General features: G+C 42.7%; 1 protein-coding gene across 4 annotated transcripts in view; it reads right to left on the bottom strand.

Moving 5' to 3' along the window:
- The window catches only part of RELN (reelin), a 1,116,896-nt gene that overhangs the window by 907,692 nt on the left and 186,869 nt on the right, over positions 1-22,335 (bottom strand). For all 4 annotated transcript variants that reach the window (XM_069765109.1, XM_069765110.1, XM_069765107.1 and 1 more), the window contains exon 2: positions 16,851-16,961. In XM_069765109.1, the coding sequence (XP_069621210.1) occupies positions 16,851-16,961 (111 nt within the window). The remainder of the gene's footprint in view (positions 1-16,850; positions 16,962-22,335) is intronic.

Raw genomic sequence — 22,335 nt, 5'->3', positions numbered from 1 at the left:
CAGGGGCACGGACTCTAGCGAAACCAGAGCCACAGTTCTTAGACTCTCAGAAGGGACAATTAGCCAAGGCTCCTCCTCAGATGACACTACAGAGCGGGAGAGAGCGTCGGCCCAAATGTTCTTCTCCCTGAAGAGAAAATGAAGAGTAAAATGAAACTGGGAGAAGAACAGGGACCATCTAGCCTGGCGAGAATTCAGCCGCTGGGCTGTCTGTAGATATACCAAGTTCTTGTGGTCAGTGAATACCTGGAAGGGAAAGCGAGCTCCCTCCAAGAGGTGTCTCCACTCTGAGAAAGTCAACTTCATGGCTAGCAACTCCCTGTCCCCGATGGAATAATTCCTCTCCGCCGGTGTGAAGGTCTTGGAGAAGAAGAATGATGCTTCCGACCTTGAGCATCCTTTTGGAAAAGGACTGCTCCAGCACCAACGGATGAGGCATCCACCTCCATGATAAATGGCTTATCTACATCGGGGCGATGTAGAATGGGAGCGCTAGCGAAGTGTGACTTAATCGAGAGAAAGGCCTTGGAGACATCCTCTGACCACAACTTGGGATTTGCTCCCTTCTTTGTGAGGGCAACCAAGGGAGCTACCAAAGTTGAGAAGTGTGGTATGAACTGGCGATAGCTATTAATGAACCCCATAAAGCGCTGCACCGCCTTAAGTGAACGGGGTTCCTGCCAGTCCATCACAGCCTGTAGCTTGGCAGGATCCATAGCAAAACCCTAGGCAGAGATGATATAACCAAGGAAAGGCAAGGACTCCTGCTCAAACACACACTTCTCCAACTTGACAGAAAGGGAGTTTGACCATAAGAGGTCGAAGACTTTGCGAACATCTCTCCAAAGGGAGTCAATATCTGGAGAGTAGATGAGAATATCATCCAGATAGGCTACGACCGAGGTGGTGAGCATATCCCCGAAGATGTCGTTCACAAAGTCTTGGAAAACGGCCGGGGCATTACAGAGCCCGAAGGGCATCACCAGATATTCATAGTGCCCATCCCTGGTGTTAAAAGCCGTCTTCCATTCATCCCCCTCACGGTTGCGAATCAGGTTGTAAGCACCCCACAGATTTAATTTAGTAAATACCCTTGCTCCCCGTAGCCTATCAAAAAGCTCAGATATCATGGGTAGTGGGTACTTGTTCTTAACGGTGATGGCATTTAGACCCCAGTAGTCTATGCATGAACGTAAGTCTCCACTCGTCTTCTGCACGAAGAAGAACCCAACCCCTGCAGGTGACACTGACTTCCTAATGAATCCTCTTGCCAGATTCTCTTGGATGTACTGAGACATTGCCTCCGTCTCCGGGAGAGATAACGGATAGACTCGACCCCGGGGAGGCTCAGCACCAGGCAAGAGGTCAATAGGACAGTCATAGGGGCGGTGAGGCGGAAGGGTCTCCGCAGCCCTTTTGGAGAACACGTCCGCATAGGGCCAATAGTGCTTGGGGAGAGAGGAAAGATCTGCGGGTACCTCTGTTGTAGCAACCTGAACGCACTCCCTCTGACATCTACCCTCACAGGATTTACTCCATCCCAAAATTCTCCCTGAGGACCACTCTATATGAGGAGAATGGTAGCGTAGCCATGGTATCCCCAACAGGACCTCATCAATTCCCTCATTAATGACTAATAGAGAGATAATCTCCTGATGTGATGGAGACACAGAAAGAGTGAAAGGAATGGTTTGGTGTGTAATCTGTGAGGGTAGTGTTGACCCATTTACCACTCGAACGGTTACTGGTTTGGTGAGCATGACCAGGGGTATTGCGTGTCGCTGGGCGAAAGCGGATGACATAAAATTACCCTCCGCCCCAGAGTCCACGCATAGCTCTACCGTAAGAGTGGATGGGCCTATGGTAATTGTCCCCTTGAAGGACAACTTAGAGGCAAACATCTGTGTCTAGTGTACCTCCTCCAACTGCCACTAGACGCTGACGTTTCCCCGACCGCTAAGAACACTTGGAGGCAAGATGTCCTGACTGCTGGCAAACATGACAGACCTTAAGTGCACGAGCCGACCGGGACTTGGACCCCGCTCGTGACACCTCTATGGCCTCATGTGACTCGGGCACCTGGACCAGAGATTCCAAAGGTCTGGCGAAGGTGGGAGCCAGCCGAAACCTCTGCCTACACTGGGCTCGCTGCAACCTTCGCTCGTGAAAACGAAGGTCTATGCAAGTTGATACAGCTATGAGCTCCTCCAGTGTGGCGGGAATCTCCCTAGTGGCCAAAGCGTCCTTCACATGGTCAGCCAGCCCCAGCCAAAATACAGGAATGAGGGCTTTATCTGGCCACTCCAACTCAGATGCTAATGTCCGGAAGTGGACGGCAAAATGGCTGACCATGGTCGAACCCTGAGTCAATGCCAGCAGTTGGAGCGCCGTATCATGGGTGACTTGAGGTCCTACAAAGACCTTTTTCAGAGTGCCCAGAAACCAAGGAACACTCCGCACCACATGATCGTTGCGCTCCCACAGCGGCATAGCCCACTCCAAAGCTCTGTCCGACAGGAGACAGATTATGAATCCCACCTTTGCCCGCTCTGTGGGAAAACGTGCAGCCAGGAGCTCGAGATGTATACCACACTGGCTCACGAAACCCCTACAGGACTTACTGTCCCCAGAGTATTTTTCAGGCAATGGGAGGTGAGAAGGTCGGAACAGAGGTGGCAGTGGGTAAAGCTGCTGCAGCCACGCTAGCAGCCTGAACAGGTATTGCGGTAACATCCACCGCTGAGGTTGCACGCTCGAGAGACGCCAACCGGCCCTCCAGCAGCTGGATGTACCCCTGCAATCGCTGTTCATTTGCCATTACTTAGCCAGATCCTGGCACTAGTATACTGTTAGGGTTGGCGGAACGCACCGAATATATTTATTAGATGAGATAGGTGCGTTCGCAACCCGGGATCCACCGTGCAGGAAAGAACCTGCTGCTAAGTAAGGCGGTGAAGAAAATTAGTATAAACGAACTCTGACACTTCACAGAGCCCGTAGTAAAGAGAACATTGTGCCCTGTTTAGCTCACAGGGAACACAGCTACTGAGTAGAGCCGACAGTGGTCATGCAGTCCCACCCAAACACGCTGCTTCTCTCCGGGTGAGCTGGAATTCTAATGGCTATTAGCCAGCCCTGAATTCACTCATGAGAAACTCCTCACCGGAGGTGCCAGCATTCTAGGGGCTTATTTCAGCCGGGTTCCTGACCACACACATGACCACACTGGCGCTGAGAAAAGAAAAGCCTGCTCGTCGCAGACCAGTGCAGGATACAATAGAATAGCAAGGAGAGGCAGCAGTAACCCTTTGCACTGTATAAGATTCAATGAGACGCTGGGACCGACATCTCCGCTGAGCAGGCTCCACTGCGGCCGATGCAGAATGGGAGACCACAGCAGACACGGCTCGAGAGTCCCCCTGTGCAGCAGTGGGAACTCGACTCTTAACACCATCTATTTAGGTAATTATGATCAGTCAATGCATGTATGGGACTAGCGGTCTGATTGTCATAGTATGATGAAATGTAGTACTAGCCTCATTACCAGCCTTATATCTATATATGCCTATATGAGCATAAGAGATCGGGTGTATATAGTGTTGCCTTTCTGGACAATAGGGGGTTATCCGCAGTTAACCATTATTAATTTATCGTTGAATACCAATATTATTTGGCACTGCTGGGTTACTTTTATTGACTAGGTCGTGGCTTTATTTATACTGATAGGGATTGTATAAATGACTTTGACAGTAATTGTCATCTTTATGTCCACTATATAGGTATACACGTTGTTTTGACAGTAATTTATTTTTCATGTATATCATTTAATGGTGGGGAACTCACCAACCTGCCTAGATGAGAGATTATAAATCATATAGATATATCTGGTGATTGCTAATACTGTTAGTAAAAGAATATCCATTGTATTTATTTACGTCAGTGGTATTTTGGTGTTATATTTCACTTGGTGTCCTTTTTGACAGTAATTTTGTTTTTTACTATTATTAAATAAAAGCTATTTTTTATCTTAATATGGGATCTCTTCTTGTTTCCATAATTATATTGTAAAATGGAAGTTGGGTGACTCTGCCCTCAACAGGGCAGACAAAGTACGCCTGCGCCGGAGCCGCAGCATGAAGAGAAGAGGACGTCATCTGATGAAGATAGGAGGCGCCGGACCGCGATGCCCATTGGACCAGAACCGGACCGGGACCCCCCTGGGTGAGTATAATCTAACCTCTTTTTATCATCTTTTAGGATACATCGGGGGCTTATCTACAGCATTCCAGAATGCTGTAGATAAGCCTCTGATGCCGGTGGGCTTAGCTCACCTTCCATTTTGGGGTTGACAGGTTCCCTTTAACATCAGCACAATTTTTTAAACATGATTATTTTTTGTTACGAAGTTAGAAGGGTTAAAAATTGATCAGACATTTCTAATTTTTCCATAAAATTAAAACAATTTTTTTAACGGACCACATCACATTTGAAGTGACTTTGAGGGGCCTAAATAACAGAAAATACCAAAAGTGACACCATTTTAAAAATTGCAAACATCATGGTGCTCAAAACTACTTTTAAAAAGTTTATTAACCCTTCAGGTGCTTCACATGAATTAATGGAATGTGGAAGGAAAAACTTTTTCCCACAAAAATGTTTCTTTAGCCCCAAATTTTTAATTTTCACAAGGGTAACAGGAGAAAATGCACGATAAAATGTGTTGCTTGATTTCTCCTGAGTACACAAATACCCCCATATGTGGTGAAAAAACTTCTGTTTCAGAGCACGGCAGGGCTCAGAAGGGAAAGAGCATCAATTGAGCTTTGGAATGGCTAAAATTGATAGCGCACCATGTTGCGTTTGGAGGGCCCCTGAGGTGTCTAAACAGTAGAAACCCCCCACAAGTGACCCCATTTTGGAAACTAGACCCCTCAAGGAATTTATCTAGATGTGTGGTTAGAACACTGAACCCTCAGGGGCTTTACAGAATTTTATAATGTTGAACCGTGAAAATTAAAAAAACACATTTTTACCACAAGAATATTATTTTAGCCCCAAATTTTGTATTTTCAGAAAGGTAGCAAGAAAAAAATGGGCCCAAAAATTTGTTGTGGAAACTAAACCCTTCAATGAATTTTTCTAGATGCGTGGTGAGCACCTTGAACCTGCAGATGCTTTGAGCAGTGAAAAAAAACAAAAAACAAAAAAAACAAATCACATTTTTCCCCACAAAAATGTTGTTTTAGCTCCAATTTTTTTTTATTTTCACAAGGGTAACAAGAGAAAAAGATACCAAAATTTGTTGTGCAATTTTTGTAGGGTAGGCAGGTACTAGTGATGAGCGAATATACTCATAACTTGAGATTTCCCGAGCACACTCGGGTGTACTCCGAGTATTTTTTAGTGCTCGGAGATTTAGTTTTCTTCGCCGCAGCTGAATGATTTACAGCTATTAGCCAGCTTGATTACATTTGGGGATTCCTTAGCAACCAGGCAACCCCCACATGTACTTAGCCTGGCTAATAGCTGTAAATCATTCAGCTGAGGCGATGAAAACTAAATCTCCGAGCACTAAAAAATACTCGGAGGACACCCGAGCGTGTTTGGGAAATCTCGAGTAACAAGTATATTCGCTCATCACTAGTGACCAACCAACTGTTGGGTTGCGTCCCACTGGGTCAGTCACTTCATGACAGGCACACTGTGGAGCTCAGAAGGGAAGGGGGCATTTGTATTTGGAAGTGCAGAATTCATTAGATTTCTTTTGGAGGGAGAAGAGCCATAGCGATTTTTACAGAGCCTTTGTTCTACCAGTAACATGGAAGAACCCTATGTCTCCAATAACAGATGATGGACCTTAGTGGAGGATTTTTTGTGGATTGAGTTGAAGCTTTTATTGGGAACATTTTGCATAACATTTTGGATCCTGCGCTCTACGATGAGCATTTACTTTGGAGTTTCCGTCTACATCTCCGAGTGGCGGGATTCAGATGAAAACCCCAAGAGATCCATTCACTATAAAGAGGAAGCAGAGTTATTCTGGACTCCGTCTGGCCTGTGTTCAGCGTTGTCCTTTTCAGAGGTGCACGAAACTGTGGCGAACTGTGCTTTTATGCACACCTAAAAAGACAGATACCGCCGTGTCACAGGAAAGACAGTATCCGCACTGCCTCCATCTGCCTCACTACAGGGATTCTTCCATAGAGGGTTATGTCTGAAATAATATATATATATATATATATATATACACAACATTCAACAGAACATACAACAGTGCATACAACATACACCATATAACAGTACATACAACATATAACAGTACATACAACATACAACAGTACATACAACATAAAATAAATACATACAGTACATTCATACATTACATAAAATACATATAGAGACATACAGTACTTACAACATAGAGTACATACTCACCATCACCTTGTCACCTTGATCCCTGAAGCCATTGTCACCTGTAAAAAATATTAAAACAACAAACAATATATCCCCTGATCCACAGATATCCAATTAAAATGAGTGTCCCACGATGATCTCCCGTGGAGAGCAGCCACATTAGCTGATGTGACTGCTTTCTAGGGGCTCCAGGAATACAATGACGGAAGGTATCCTTCCGAAATGTATTCCTCCGCCACTGTAAAAAATAGCCCCTAGTCTCACTTGTGGCACTGCTGTGTGGAAAATTCCCACACAGCTTTGCCATAAAGTGAGACCCTGAACTAAGGTAACCTCAGTGATGCACTGCAGGAGCCATTGTCTCCTGTCAGTGTGTCACTGGAGGCCCTATAGAGCAGTGACATCACCCGATGTCACTGTTCTATAGGGGAGATCATCGTGGGACACTCGTTATTAATTGGACTGCGTTGGACAGGGAGAATACGGTTTATTATTTTTACATTTTTGCAGGTGATCGAGTATGGTAAGTATGGTTAAATTAAGAATATTAAAATACTTTTTTCTGGCTGTGTCTTTATTTTTTTTAACCCTTTCACTACTATAGGATTAGTAATGAATAGTCGTCTTATTGACGCCTCTCCATTATTAATCGGGCTTAATATCACCTTACATTAGCAAGGTGACATTAACCCCTTATTACCCCATATCCCACTGCTACAGGGGAGTGGGAAAAGAGGGGCTAAGTGCCAGAACTGGCGCATCTTACAAATGCGCCATTTCTGGGGCGGCTGGTATTTGTTGCTGGTTGGTCAAATATCTATGGTCCCTCTCTAGGCTATGAATATCAGCCCGCAGCTGTCTGCGTAGCTTTTCTAGCTATAAAATATAGGGGGACCCCATGTCATTTTTGTTTTGGGGGGGTCGCCCTATAAGGCTACGCAGACAGCTGCGGTCTGATATTCATAGCCTGGGAAGGGCCATGGGTATGAACCCCTTCCCAGGCTACAAATATTGGCCCCTGGCCGTCGGCTTTCCGCCTGAAAATTGCAGAAAATTGCACGGGAGCCCGCACCATTTTTTTCTGTTTTTTTTTAATTAAACGTTCATTAATAAACATAGGCCTTGCTATTATACATCTATGGATATCTCTATGGATATATCCATATATACATCTATATATCTATAGATGGATAACTATGGCTATATCTATCTATAGATATATTTATAGATAGATAGATCTATAGACACAGATATACTGTATCAATCCATATATCTATCTGGCTACTTTCACACATCAGGTTTTTGCCGTCAGGCACAATCGGTCGAGTTTTGAAAACGGATCCGGGTTTTTTTTCCGCCGGATCCGTTTTTTTGTCATAGAGTTGTATCAGCGACAGATTGCGCCTGATGGCCACACGTTTCAACCGTTTTTTGCCGGATCCGTCAGAAAAGCTGTTTCTGGCGGACGGAGAAAACGTACAGAAGAACAGTTTTTCTGTCTGGCGAAAAAACACAGAGCGATGGATCCGGCGAAAAACGTATGAAACTGAGATGTAAAATGATGAATCCGGCTTCCGAATCCGATTTTTAATGCATGTTTCCATTCAAATCATGAACATTTTCCTTTCTCTCTCTCTCTCTTAAAAAAATGGATCAGTTGCATCAGTTTTTCACTACTTACAACAGATCCGTTTTTTCAAAAATTTGCCGGATCCTGCCTGACGAAAAAAAACTGATGTGTAAAAGTAGCCTAACTATCCATATATCTATCTACATATATCCATAGATATATCTATCTATCTCATTCCTTCTATCCATCTATCTATCTATCTATCTATTTATCTATGTGTGCAATGGAGTGTGGGTTGGACAAATATAAAAGAGGAGGTTGGACAAGACATGACAAATCTTTTTTTTTTGTTCAATAATACATATTTATTTAGCTTTCAAAAACGCATACAAAAACGCATCAAAAATTGCATCATAACCGCACAAAAAAAAAAACGCATCAAAAACACACCTACGTTTTCTGCTAAGAGCTGCGGATTTAGTGCAGAAAAATCCGCAGGCAAATCTGCAAATTGTGCACATACCCATAAAGGTCGGGTGGTTCCGGACGCGGTGATACCAAATATGTGTACTTTTTTTGTTTTTACATAAATATAAGTATTCATTTAACATGTTCTTTTTTTACACTTATATTGTGATTTTTTTAATAATTTTAAAACATTTTTTTTTTAACTTTTTTAATTTTTACTTAGTCTCTGCTTGGGTCTTTCAATTTTTTTCTGATCACTGGTCTCATGCATTGCAACACACATGTACTGCTTTGTATGGCACCTGACAGTTTTACCTGAGTCTAACAAGCCACCGTAGCTGGCAGACCCGGAGGTCATCAGAAACAGGGGTCTAAGTGCTGGCACTGGGCAGGTTCAAAACGCTATTAGGCCTGTTTCACACACCCTGATATTTCCGGTACCGGAAAAACCGGTACCAGAGATATAAGGGTCCGTGTGTGTACTACATGTGGCACATGTGTTGCCACCGTGTGCCACCTGTGTGCCGCATCAGCACCACTCGGACGGTCATCGGGGAAGTAGCGCTACTGTAAGTGCTGTTCCCCTGCGTGTAATGCTGAATGCGGCTGTCATCCATTCTCCCCTGCTCTGCCGGCGAGCAGGGGAGAATGAATGAGAAGCAGAGGGCACAAGCTCAGTAACTAGCATTGACGTCACTGAGCCTATGCTCGCTCGCCAGCATGAACTCCTGTAACCACAGGACCCTGGGAGAATGCAAGTGATGAGGTCACGGCAGTTCAAGCATTGTCACAGTGACCTCATCACTTTCATTCTCCCACGATGTCATCGCTAGTTACTGAGCCTGCGCCCGCTGCGTATCATTCATTCCCCAGTAGTTAACAGCCAGGCCGGTCTTATTAGCACCGCTCCCGGTTGTAAGCTGTCTATCCCCTAGATATGTATTACAACGTGGGACTGACTGAACGATGGACAGGTATGGTATATTGTTGGTTTGTTATTTTTATATTTTTAAAGGAGATCGAGAGCGTCGCTTGGATTACCAGTATAATAAGGATGGAAAAACTGTGTGGTGTGTGATTTCATTAAAAGACTTTATTGTTACTGTGTGGTGTGTTTAACTAACCCTTTACCAACTATAGGATTAGTAAGGTAGAGGTGTCTTAATGACACCTCTCCATTACTAAGCTGGGCTTAATGTCACCTTACAATACGAAGGTGAGATTAACCCCTCATTACCCCACTTGCCACCGCTACAGGGCAAGTGGGAAGTACCAGGCAAAGCTCCAGAATTGGTGCATCTAATAGATGTGCCTTTTCTGGGCAGCTGCGGGCTGCTGTTTTTAGGCTGGGGGGCCCATATCCATAGCCTCTTACCAGCCTGGGAATAGCAGCCCGCACCTGTGAGTTTTGCCGGGTTGGTTTAACAACATAGGGGGGACCCCACGTCAGGTTTTTCATTCATTGTCCCCTGCTCGCGCTGTTTGCCGGCAGAGCTGGCTGTTTGCCGGCTGAATCCCTGCTATGTGTAGTGATTGGATGATCACAGCTTCAAGTCTCCTTAAGGGAACTATTGAAGCAAGTAAAAAAGAAAAAGTTTAAAAAAATATTTTAAAAATTAAAAAAAATATATATGGTAAGTTCAAATCACCCCCCTTTTGCCCCATTCAAAATAAAACAATAATAATAAAAAATAAACATAGTTCATATATGTAGCTGAGCTCAGAAATGTCAGATCTATCAAAATATAAAGTAAATTAATCTGATCGGTAAACGGCGAACTGAGAAAAAAAAACAACAACTCAGAATTAAGTTTTTTTTGTTTGCCACAACATTGCAATAAAATTAAATAACAGGAGATCAAAACATTGTATTTACAACAAAATGTGTCAATAAAAACGCCAGCTTGGCGTGGAAACAATAATCCTTCCCCCACCCCCAGATGACGAAAAAAGCGAGCCACTACAAGTCTCGGAAAATGGCGACATTTTGGATTTTTTGTTGCCACTTAAGGTAAATAAAGAACTTATACATGTTTGGTATCTGCGTGCATGTAATGACCTGGTGAATCATAATGGCAGGTCAATTTTATCATTTAGTGAACATGGTAAATAAAACCCCCAAAAATTAATTGTGGAATTGCACTTTTCACCACGCTTGGTTGGATTTTTTTCCCCCCATTTTCCAATATACCAAGGAAGGTGACGGGCACAAGGGGGCATTCTTTGCATCTGGAGGAGAGAAGGTTTTTCCACCAACATAGAAGAGGATTCTTTACTGTTAGGGCAGTGAGAATCTGGAATTGCTTGCCTGAGGAGGTGGTGATGGCAAACTCAGTCGAGGGGTTCAAGAGAGGCCTGGATGTCTTCCTGGAGCAGAACAATATTGTATCATACAATTATTAGGTTCTGTAGAAGGACGTAGATCTGGGGATTTATTATGATGGAATATAGGCTGAACTGGATGGACAAATGTCTTTTTTCGGCCTTACTAACTATGTTACTATGTTACTATGTTACTGTATTTTTCGGACCATAAGACGCACTTTTTTCCCAAAAAATTTTTGGGGAAAATGCGGGTGCATCTTATGGTCGCAATATACTTACAAATCCTGCGGCTGTGACGGTGCAGCAGGGATCTGTGGCATGGTGGTGGCAGGCTGTGTGGCGGGCTGTGCTCCGTGGGGGGCTCCGCCGGCATTACGTCAAAGCCCAGAGGCCCCTGCACATCTGTTGCTGCCATGTTGCGGCGGCCTCTGGGAACATGGCCTCTGGGAAGATGGCTGCCGAGCCAGGTGTGGCACATGCTCAGATTCAGATCTTGTCCCAAGACGAGATCTCATTGCCGAGATTTGAATCTGAGCATGCGCCGCCCCGATCCAGCGGCCATGTTCCCGGAGGCCACTGCCACTACACGCCCCAGCACAGCTCCCCTACCCAGTTCAGAGCCCCTGCCTCAGCACAGAGCCCCTGCCCCAGCACAGAGCACCAACACAGAGCCCGTGCCCCAGCAGAGCGTCCCTGACCCAGCACAAAGCCCCTGCCCCAGCACAGAGCCGCTGCCACAGCACCAGCTTGGGATTGGATTTTTGAGGCCACCGCACCAGCCTGGACCACCAAACGACCCCTGTGACCACTCCTCCACCTGTGCCGATCCCTTCCCTGGTAAGCTGAATTCGGACTGTAAGACGGACCCCATTTGACACATTTTTTTCCCTATTTTCCCTTCTGAAAAGATGGGGTGCGTCTTATAGTCCGGTGCATCTTATAGTCTGAAAAAATACAGTATATGGTAAATTCATTGGTGTCACTCAAAAGTACTACTCGTCACACATAAAAACAAACCCTCAAATGGCTACATTGACAGAAAAATAAAAAAGTTATGTTTCTACGAAGGGGAGGTAAAAATGAAAACGCAAAACTCGTAAGGTGGTAAAGGGGTTGAATGTATGGCTCTTGCGCAGCATTCATAGACAAATCTGCTGGAGCTGCTCACCATCCACATTAAACAAATCACAACCAAAACTGGTAAAATGAGCCTCACTAACTCAGTCTACAAATCCACAATTATAAGAAATATCCAGTTCACAACGTGGGCTTTTGACAGTGAAATCAAACATGGGAGCATTGTGTTTGAAAATTGCTGTTAAAAGCCCATGTTCTGATCTGTGATGAATACAAACATTAAAAAAAGATATAGGACGCTCCACAGTGCATGGGACAGAGAGAGAGTACAAGGGAGTGTGCTCATTCTACTCAGCTGCAGCTTGCGCTCCATGGTCAACTGGACGGATCATCTTAATCTCAGTATGAAAATTTAGAAAAAATAAACCTTTAAAAAGTATACAGGTATCGCTGCCAATTAAAAATCAGGAACAACTGAAATGTTAGAAACAATATTCGTTAGTATTATGTACTGTATACCATTTATTCTTTAATACTAAAAAATATTCCTGCCTGGTTCATACACTATTTGATTTTAAGTGGCATTGCTACCTCTACTCCCCCTTTTGTTTCACTTTTTAAAAATCTTCCAGCTTTGTAGCATTTTATGGAATATTTTAACAAAAAAACCCAATACCTAAAAAATGACTTTATTAAAGACTATTAAAAACCTTTTGACAATATACCACAAACCCACATCCAAAAAAATATAACTTGGCTCCTACTACACCCTGTTACTCCATAGTATACCCTTGCTGACAGCGGAGGTTGGCACCCTATCTTGTACGCAAAATGGCGTCCCCACTCAACGACGGCTCGCCCTAGATACACGCTATTGAACCCTAGAACCAATTCCGTCCGAACAAATATATATAGGGTGCAATCTTAAAGCGTGCAGTCAAAGAAAAAGAAAGGAAGGTTGAGAGTAAACCGTTGGGGCTGATACCTTACCCTAAGTAAGCCAACACTCAGCTGTAAAGAGAAGGAGCCAAATACAATATACTTATAACATGACTAAACAGTAGAACTCCAGATAAGCAAGCAACAAACTAGGGTAAAGAAAATTATATCTAAAAAAGCCTGAACTAACTGGCCCTTAGATAACCCTATATACACTGTCCCTGCCTGACAGCGGAGGTTGGCAGCCTACAAATAAACGACAGTGGCGCCCCCGCTCCCGTCGGCTGACCCTCAATAACCCTACACGTTTACCCTCTCACTGATGAAGGTGGTGAGGGAACCACGTGTGTAGAAAAACAAAATGGGGAAAGAGTGCAAATGACAGTGTAAACTCAGATTAATAAGTTTAAAGCAGCTTAACATGCACAAAATAGTAAAAATAATATACACAGGGCATATGCTATTCAACTACAAAGTTGTATATATCCAGCTTTGGAGGAAAAAATAGAGCAAGTATTTGAGTCATGCAAAAGATCAAAAAACTACGGCCGCCATAATCAGAGGAAATTACCGCACAAAAGATACGCAAAAAGATACTGCGACTCTCCACATTTGCGCAACCTCCAAAAACCACAAAGTGACTTAAACTGGGATCTAAGAGGTACACAAAAACTATAAAAGCCCCAGGCAGTGATTTTAAACCTGGATAACACACCAAATGTGGACAAAAATATAGACGTGAAACCTCATTAAGATATAACAGATCAACCACTGCATACAGAAAAAAAATATTGCAGCTCTCCCCTCTTGCACAATTCCTCCTGAGGCATCCTTTTATCCTGTGGACTCCAGATAAGATCTGATTTCTTAGTTTGTTGTGGCTTACTACATTTGTTGGGCAATGTATATCTTCTGGGAATTGTGCAAGACGGGAGAGCTGCAATAGTTTTTTTCTGTATGCAGTGGTTGATCTGTTATATCTTAATGAGGTTTCACGTCTATATTTTTGTTCTCATTTGGTGTGTTATCCAAGTTTAAAATCACTGCCTGGGGCTTTTATAGTTTTTGTGTACCTCTTAGATCCCAGTTTAAGTCACTTTGTGGTTTTTGGAGGTTGCGCAAATGTGGAGAGTCGCAGTATCTTTTTGCGTATCTTTTGTGGGGTAACATAGTAACATAGTTAGTAAGGCCGAAAAAAGACATGCAATTCAGCCTATATTCCATCATAATAAATCCCCAGATCTAGGTCCTTCAACAGAACCTAATAATTGTATGATACAATATTGTTCTGCTCCAGGAAGACATCCAGGCCTCTCCTGAACCCCTCGACTGAGTTCGCCATCACCACCTCCTCAGGCAAGCAATTCCAGATTCTCACTGCCCTAACAGTAAAGAATCCTCTTCTATGTTGGTGGAAAAACCTTCTCTCCTCCAGACGCAAAGAATGCCCCCTTGTGCCCGTCACCTTCCTTGGTATAAACAGATCCTCAGCGAGATATTTGTATTGTCCCCTTATATACTTATACATGGTTATTAGATCGCCCCTCAGTCGTCTTTTTTCTAGACTAAATAATCCTAATTTCGCTAATCTATCTGGGTATTGTAGTTCTCCCATCCCCTTTATTAATTTTGTTGCCCTCCTTTGTACTCTCTCTAGTTCCATTATATCCTTCCTGAGCACCGGTGCCCAAAACTGGACACAGTACTCCATGTGAGGTCTAACTAGGGATTTGTACAGAGGCAGTATAATGCTCTCATCATGTGTATCCAGACCTCTTTTAATGCACCCCATGATCCTGTTTGCCTTGGCAGCTGCTGCCTGGCACTGGCTGCTCCAGGTAAGTTTATCATTAACTAGGATCCCCAAGTCCTTCTCCGTGTCAGATTTACCCAGTGGTTTCCCGTTCAGTGTGTAATGGTGATATTGATTCCTTCTTCCCATGTGTATAACCTTACATTTATCATTGTTAAACCTCATCTGCCACCTTTCAGCCCAAGTTTCCAACTTATCCAGATCCATCTGTAGCAGAATACCATCTTCTCTTGTATTAACTGCTTTACATAGTTTTGTATCATCTGCAAATATCGATATTTTACTGTGTAAACCTTCTACCAGATCATTAATGAATATGTTGAAAAGAACAGGTCCCAATACCGACCCCTGCGGTACCCCACTGGTCACAGCGACCCAGTTAGAGACTATACCATTTATAACCACCCTCTGCTTTCTATCACTAAACCAGTTACTAACCCATTTACACACATTTTCCCCCAGACCAAGCATTCTCATTTTGTGTACCAACCTCTCGTGCGGCACATGGTAATTTCCTCTGATTATGGCGGCCGTAGTTTTTTGATCTTTTGCATGACTCAAATAATTGCTCTATTTTTCGTCCAAAGCTGGATATAATTCAAATTCAAATTCAATTCAAATTCAAATGAGCTTTATTGGCAGGACTAAGTACATGTTAGCATTGCCAAAGCATATGGTAAAAATACGGGGGTGGGGGAGGGGGGGCATATAGAGGTCCAGGGAATATCAAATTCCTTTTAGAGGATAGGGGATGTTTCCAGGGTGGGGTATAGGAGTCCATGACATATCGGGCTCTTTAGTCGGGGGATAGGGATATGTCCAGTGTTGGGGTGCGGGAGTCCATGACATATCAGGCTCCTCTTAGTCTGTGGCAGGCACTGATATATACAACTTTGTAGTTGAATAGCATATGCCCTGTGTATATTATTTTTAGTATTTTTTGCATGTTAAGCTGCTTTAAACTTATTAATCTGAGTTTACACTGTCCTTCGCACTCTTTCCCCGTTTTGTTTTTCTACACACGTGGTTCCCTCACCACCTTCATCAGTGAGAGGGTAAACGTGTAGGGTTAGAGGGTAAACGTGTAGGGTTATTGAGGGTCAGCCGACGGGAGCGGGGGCGCCACTGTCGTTTATTTGTAGGCTGCCAACCTCTGCTGTCAGGCAGGGACAGTGTGTATAGGGTTATCTAAGGGCCAGTTAGTTCAGGCTTTTTTAGATATAATTTTCTTTACCCTAGTTTGTTGCTTGCTTATCTGGAGTTCTACTGTTTAGTCATGTTATAAGTATATTGTATTTGGCTCCTTCTCTTTACAGCTGAGTGTTGGCTTACTTAGGGTAAGGTATCAGCCCCAACGGTTTACTCTCAACCTTCCTTTCTTTTTCTTTGACGTCATGCTTTAAGATTGCACCCGATATATATTTGTTCAGACGGAATTGGTTCTAGGGTTCAATAGCGTGTATCTAGGGCGAGCCGTCGTTGAGTGGGGGCGCCATTTTGCGTACAAGATAGGGTGCCAACCTCCGCTGTCAGGAAGGGTATACTAGGGAGTAACAGGGTGTAGTAGGAGCTAAGTTATATTCTTTTGGATGTGGGTTTGTGGTAAATTGTCAAAAGGTTTTTAATAGTCTTTAATAAAGATATTTTTTAGGTATTGGGTTTTTTGTTAAAATATTTGATTACGATACCATTATATCTATAAAAATTTAGTATTTTATAGAAAAAATAAAAAATAAAATTGCTCAACATACAACTTTAGTGAATTCTCAGGAGCAAGAGCCTTATTGTATAGAGGCTTTTCACTCCAATATAGAGGGTTCTGAGCAAAATCCCTCTTAAAATGACAATAGACGCCTGTTTATATATATATATATATATATATATATATATATATATATATATATATATATATATATATATATATATATATATGTATATATATATATATATATATATATATATATATATATAATAAAGAGCCTTTCAATGAGGTTAAATCCACACAACGAAATTGTTGTGAATTTTTAAACTCTGGTTCACAATTAAAACTGCATATTGCATAGTTAAAGTAATTTGTGCTTTCCATTACTGTCCTTTTAAATATTTCTAGGGCAGTTCCTTTAATTTTCAGTCCCTTCTTCACTTCTGTAAATTGGGTGACTAGTCTTTGAATTTGTCTGCTTTTCTCTGTGCTGCTCCGAGCTGGTACATTCAAGAGCATGTAAAGTGTCATACTGGACTCACCAAATCCAAATGCCTTGGCTCCACCGATACTTTGAGATGCTTGAATGCTTGTAGATGTATATAATCCAGTCACTAAAAGGCCATCGAAGTAGGTACTCGTTGATATAGTCACTGAAAATAAAAAATACAAACTTATTTTGCAACAAAATGATAAGCATTAAAATATTTTATTTCAACATAAAGAGACCTTTTTAATAATTCTTCAATAGCCTTGGCTATGCTATAAAAATAAATATCAAGGGGCTTCCACTAAATCTAGTGAAAAGAAAGTTTGACCATCAGAAGAAAACATTTTCTATGTATAATGTTTCCACTGTAAGGGCCCCTTTCCACTTGCGAGGAAAACAGACGAGTGCAATCCGATAAAAAAAAAAAAAAAAAAAAAAAATCGCAGCATGCTGCGTATTGCTGCGATTCTCGGACGAGACTCGCCAATGCAAGTCAATGGGTGCGAGAAAAAAAACGCAAAGCACTCGCACCATGCGAGTGCTGTCCGATTTTTACGCATCGGTGTCCTTTGAAAAGCCGGCAATTCAGCGCAGTGTACAGTAAAATCACACTGACAGGTTAGATTAGAGTAGATATATACACATAGAATAGGTATATATACATATTATATATATATATATATATATATATATATATATATATATATATATATATATATATATATATATATATATATATATATATATATATATATATATATATATATATATATATATATAATGTAATTCAATTGCCGGCTTTTGCTATCTCCTTCACAAGCCCGACATGATATGAGACATGGTTTACATACAGTAAACCATCTCATATCCCCTTTTTTTTGCATATTCCACACTACTAATGTTAGTAGTGTATATGTGCAAAATTTGGACGCTCTAGCTATTATATTTAAGGGTTAAATCGTGGAAAAAATTGGCGTGGGCTCCCGCGCAATTTTCTCCGCCAGAGTGGTAAAGCCAGTGACTGAGGGCAGATATTAATAGCCTGGAGAGGGTCCATGGTTATTGCCCCCCCCTGGCTAAAAACATCTGCCCCCACCCCAGAAAAGGCACTTCTGGAAGATGCGCCTATTCTGGCACTTGGCCACTCTCTTCCCATTCCTGTGTAGCTGTGGGATATGGGGTAATGAAGGGTTAATGTCACCTTGCTATTGTAAGGTGACATTAGGCCAGATTAATAATGGAGAGGCATCAATTCTGACACCTATCTATTATTAATCCAACTGTATGAAATCGTTAAAACACACACACACACACACACACACACACACACACACACACACACACACACACACCACCAAGTATTTTAATGAAATAAAGACAGGTTTTTGTAATATTTTATTATCCTGGTAATCCACCTGAAGACCCTCATTCTGTAAAAAAGGAAAAATTAAAAAAACAACAATATCCCATACCTTCCGATGATCAGTCTCGTCCCACGCTGTAAATCCATCTGAAGGGGTTAACTAATTTGACACCCAGGAGCTCTGCTAATGCAGCTGTGCTCCTGGCTGCAAAACCCGGAGGAATGAATGGAATGTAGGTTAATGACCTGTAGTTACCTTCAGTCGCGGTGATGCGCCCTCTGCTAGATGTCCTCATATGAACTCGAGCGTGGGAAAATATTCTGAAAAGTTCACCGACTTAAGGTAACTACAGGTCATTGACCTACATTCCATTCATTCCCCGGGGTTTTACAGCTAGGAGCACAGCTGCATTAGCAGAGCTCCTGGGTGTACAATTAGTTAACCCCTTCAGATGGATTTACAGCGTGGGACGAGACTGATCATCGGAAGGTATGGGATATTGTTGTTTTTTTCTTTTTTTTTTCTTTTTTACAGAATGAGGGTCTTCAGGTGGATTACAAGGATAATAAAATATTACAAAAACCTGTGTCTTTATTTCATTAAAATACTTTGTAATAATGTGTGTGTGTGTGTTTTTAACCATTTCATACAATTGGATAAATAATGAATAAGTGTCATAATTGACGCATCCCCATTATTAGTCTGGCTTAACCCCTTACCGGCATCGGACGTACTATACCGTCCGATGCCGGCTCCCCTGCTTTGATGCAGGGCTCCGCGGTGAGCCCGCACCAAAGCCGGGACATGTCAGCTGTTTTGAACAGCTGACATGTGCCCGTAATAGGCGCGGTCAGAATCGCGATCTGCCCGCACCTATTAACTAGTTAAATGCCGCTGTCAAACGCAGACAGCGGCATTTAACTACCGCTTCCGGCCGGGCGGCCGGAAATGACGTCATCGCCGACCCCCGTCACCCCGGGTCGGCGATGCTTGTGAATGGTAACCATAGAGGTCCTTGAGACCTCTATGGTTACTGATTGCCCGTCGCTGTGAGAGCCACCCTGTGGTCGGCGCTCACAGCACACGTGCAATTCTGCTACATAGCAGCGATCAGCAGATCGCTGCTATGTAGCAGAGCCGATCGTGCTGTGCCTGCTTCTAGCCTCCCATGGAGGCTATTGAAGCATGGCAAAAGTAAAAAAAAAAAGTTTAAAAAAATGTGAAAAAAATAAAAAAAATATAAAAGTTTAAATCACCCCCCTTTCGCCCCAATCAAAATAAATCAATTAAAAAAAATCAAATCTACACATATTTGGTATCGCCGCGCTCAGAATCGCCCGATCTATCAATTAAAAAAAAGTATTAACCTGATCGCTAAACAGCGTAGCGGGAAAAAAATTCGAAACGCCAGAATTACCTTTTTTTGGTCGCCGCGACATTGCATTAAAATGCAATAACGGGCGATCAAAAGAACGTATCTGCACCGAAATGCTATCATTAAAAACATCATCTCGGCACGCAAAAAATAAACCCTCATCCGACCCCAGATGATGAAAAATGGAGACGCTACGAGTATCGGAAAATGGCGCAATTTTTTTTTTTTTTTTTTTTTTTTTTTTTTAGCAAAGTTTGGAATTTTTTTTTACCACTTAGATAAAAAATAACCTAGTCATGTTTGGTGTCTATGAACTCGTAATGACCTGGAGAATCATAATGGCAGGTCATTTTTAGCATTTAGTGAACCTAGCAAAAAAGCCAAACAAAAAAACAATGTGGGATTGCACTTTTTTTGCAATTTCACCGCACTTGGAATTCTTTTCCCGTTTTCTAGCACACGACATGCTAAAACCAATGATGTCGTTCAAAAGTACAACTCGTCCCGCAAAAAATAAGCCCTCACATGGCCAAATTGACGGAAAAATAAAAAAGTTATGGCTCTGGGAAGGAGGGGAGCGAAAAACGAACACGGAAAAACCCCCGGTCATGAAGGGGTTAATGTCACCTTACAATAGCAAGGTGACATTAACCCTTCATTACCCCATATCCCACCACTACACGGGAATGGGAAGAGAGTGGCCAAGTGCCAGAATAGGCGCATCTTCCAGATGTGCCTTTTCTGGGGTGTCAGGGGGCAGATGTTTTTAGCCAGAGGGAGGCCAATAACCATGGACCCTCTCCAGGCTATTAATATCTGCCCTCAGTCACTAGCTTTACCACTCTGGCATAGAAAATTGCATGGGAGCCCACGCCAATTTTTTCCACGATTTAACCCTTAAATATAATAGCTAGAGCGTCCAAATTTTGCACATATACACTACTAACATTAGTAGTGTGGAAAATGCAAAAAAAAAGGGGATATGAGATGGTTTACTGTATGTAAACCATGTCTCATATCATGTCGGGTTTGTGAAGGAAATAGCAAAAAATTGTACATTCACACTAAAGGCATCAAAACTGTGAATGAACACATGTGGAATTATATACTTAACTAAAAAGTGTGAAACAACTGAAATTATGTCTTATATTCTACGTTCTTCAAATTAGCCACCTTTTGCTTTGATGACTGCTTTGCACACTCTTGGCATTCTCTTGATGAGCTTCAAAAGGTAGTCACCGGGAATGGTCTTCCAACAATCTTGAAGAAGTTCCCAGAGATGCTTAGCACTGGTTGTCCCTTTTGCCTTCACTCTGCGGTCCAGCTCACCCCAAACCATCTCGATTGGGTTCAGATCTGGCGCAGCACCCCATCACTCTCCTTCTTGGTCAAATAGCCCATACACAGCCTGGAGGTGTTTTTGGGGTAATTGTCCTGTTGAAAAATAAATGATGGTCCAACTAAACGTAAACCGGATGGAATAGCATGCCGCTGCAAGATGCTGTGGTAGCCATGCTGGTTCAGTAAGCCTTCAATTTTGAATAAATCCCCAACAGTGTCACCAGCAAAGCACGCTCACATCATCACACCTCCTCCATGCTTCACGGTGGAACCAGGCATGTAGAGTCCATCCGTTGACCTTTTCTGCGTCGCAGAAAGACACGGTGGTTGGAACCAAAGACCTCAAATTTGGACTCATCAGACCAAAGCACAGATTTCCACTGGTCTAATGTCCATTCCTTGTGTTCTTTAGCCCAAACAAGTCTCTTCTGCTTGTTTCCTGTCCTTAGCAGTGGTTTCCTAGAAGCTATTTTGCCTTGAAGGCCTGCTGCACAAAGTCTCCTCTTAACAGTTGTTGTAGAGATGTGTCTGCTGCTAGAACTCTGTGTGGCATTGACCTGGTCTCTAATATAAGCTGCTGTTAACCTGCGATTTCTGAGGCTGGTGACTCGGATAAACTTATCCTCAGAAGCAGAGGTGACTCTTGGTCTTCCTTTCCTGGGGCGGTCCTGATGTGAGCCAGTTTCTTTGTAGTACTTGATGTTTTTTGCCACTGCACTTGGGGACACTTTCAAAGTTTTCCCAATTTTTCGGACTGGCTGACCTTCATTTCTTAAAGCAATGATTGCCACTCGTTTTTCTTTACTTAGGTGCTTTTTTCTTGCCATAATACAAATACTAACTGTCTATTCAGTAGGACTATTAGCTGTGTATCCACCAGACTTCTGCACAACACAACTGATGGTCCCAACACCATTTATAAGGCAAGAAATCCCACTTATTAAATCTGACTGGGCACACCTGTAAAGTGAAAACCATTCCCGGTTACTACCTCTTGAAGCTCATCAAGAGAATGCCAAGAGTGTGCAAAGCAGTCATCAAAGCAAGAGGTGGCTACTTTGAAGAACGTAGAATAGAAGACATAATTTCAGTTCCACACTTTTTTGTTAAGTATATAATTCCACATGTGTTAATTCATAGTTTTGATGCCTTCAGTGTGAATGCACAATTTTCAATGGGCAGCACGGTGGCTCAGTGGTTAGCACTGCAGCCTTGCAGCGCTGGGGTCCTGGGTTCTAATCCCACCCTGGACAACATCTGCAAAGAGTTTGTATGTTCTCTCCGTGTTTGCGTGGGTTTCCTCCGGGCTCTCCGGTTTCCTCCCACATTCCAAAGACATACTGATAGGGAATCTAGATTGTGAGCCCCTAGCGGGGACAGCGATGATAATGTGTGCAAACTGTAAAGCGCTGCGGAATATGTTAGCGCTATATAAAAATAAAGATTATTATTATTAT

This window comes from Ranitomeya imitator, chromosome 4, assembly GCF_032444005.1.
Source record: "Ranitomeya imitator isolate aRanImi1 chromosome 4, aRanImi1.pri, whole genome shotgun sequence".
In the NCBI taxonomy this organism is placed as follows: Eukaryota; Metazoa; Chordata; class Amphibia; order Anura; family Dendrobatidae; genus Ranitomeya; species Ranitomeya imitator.
Note: the sequence above shows the minus strand (reverse complement) of the source record. Positions and strands in the feature narration are given on the sequence as shown.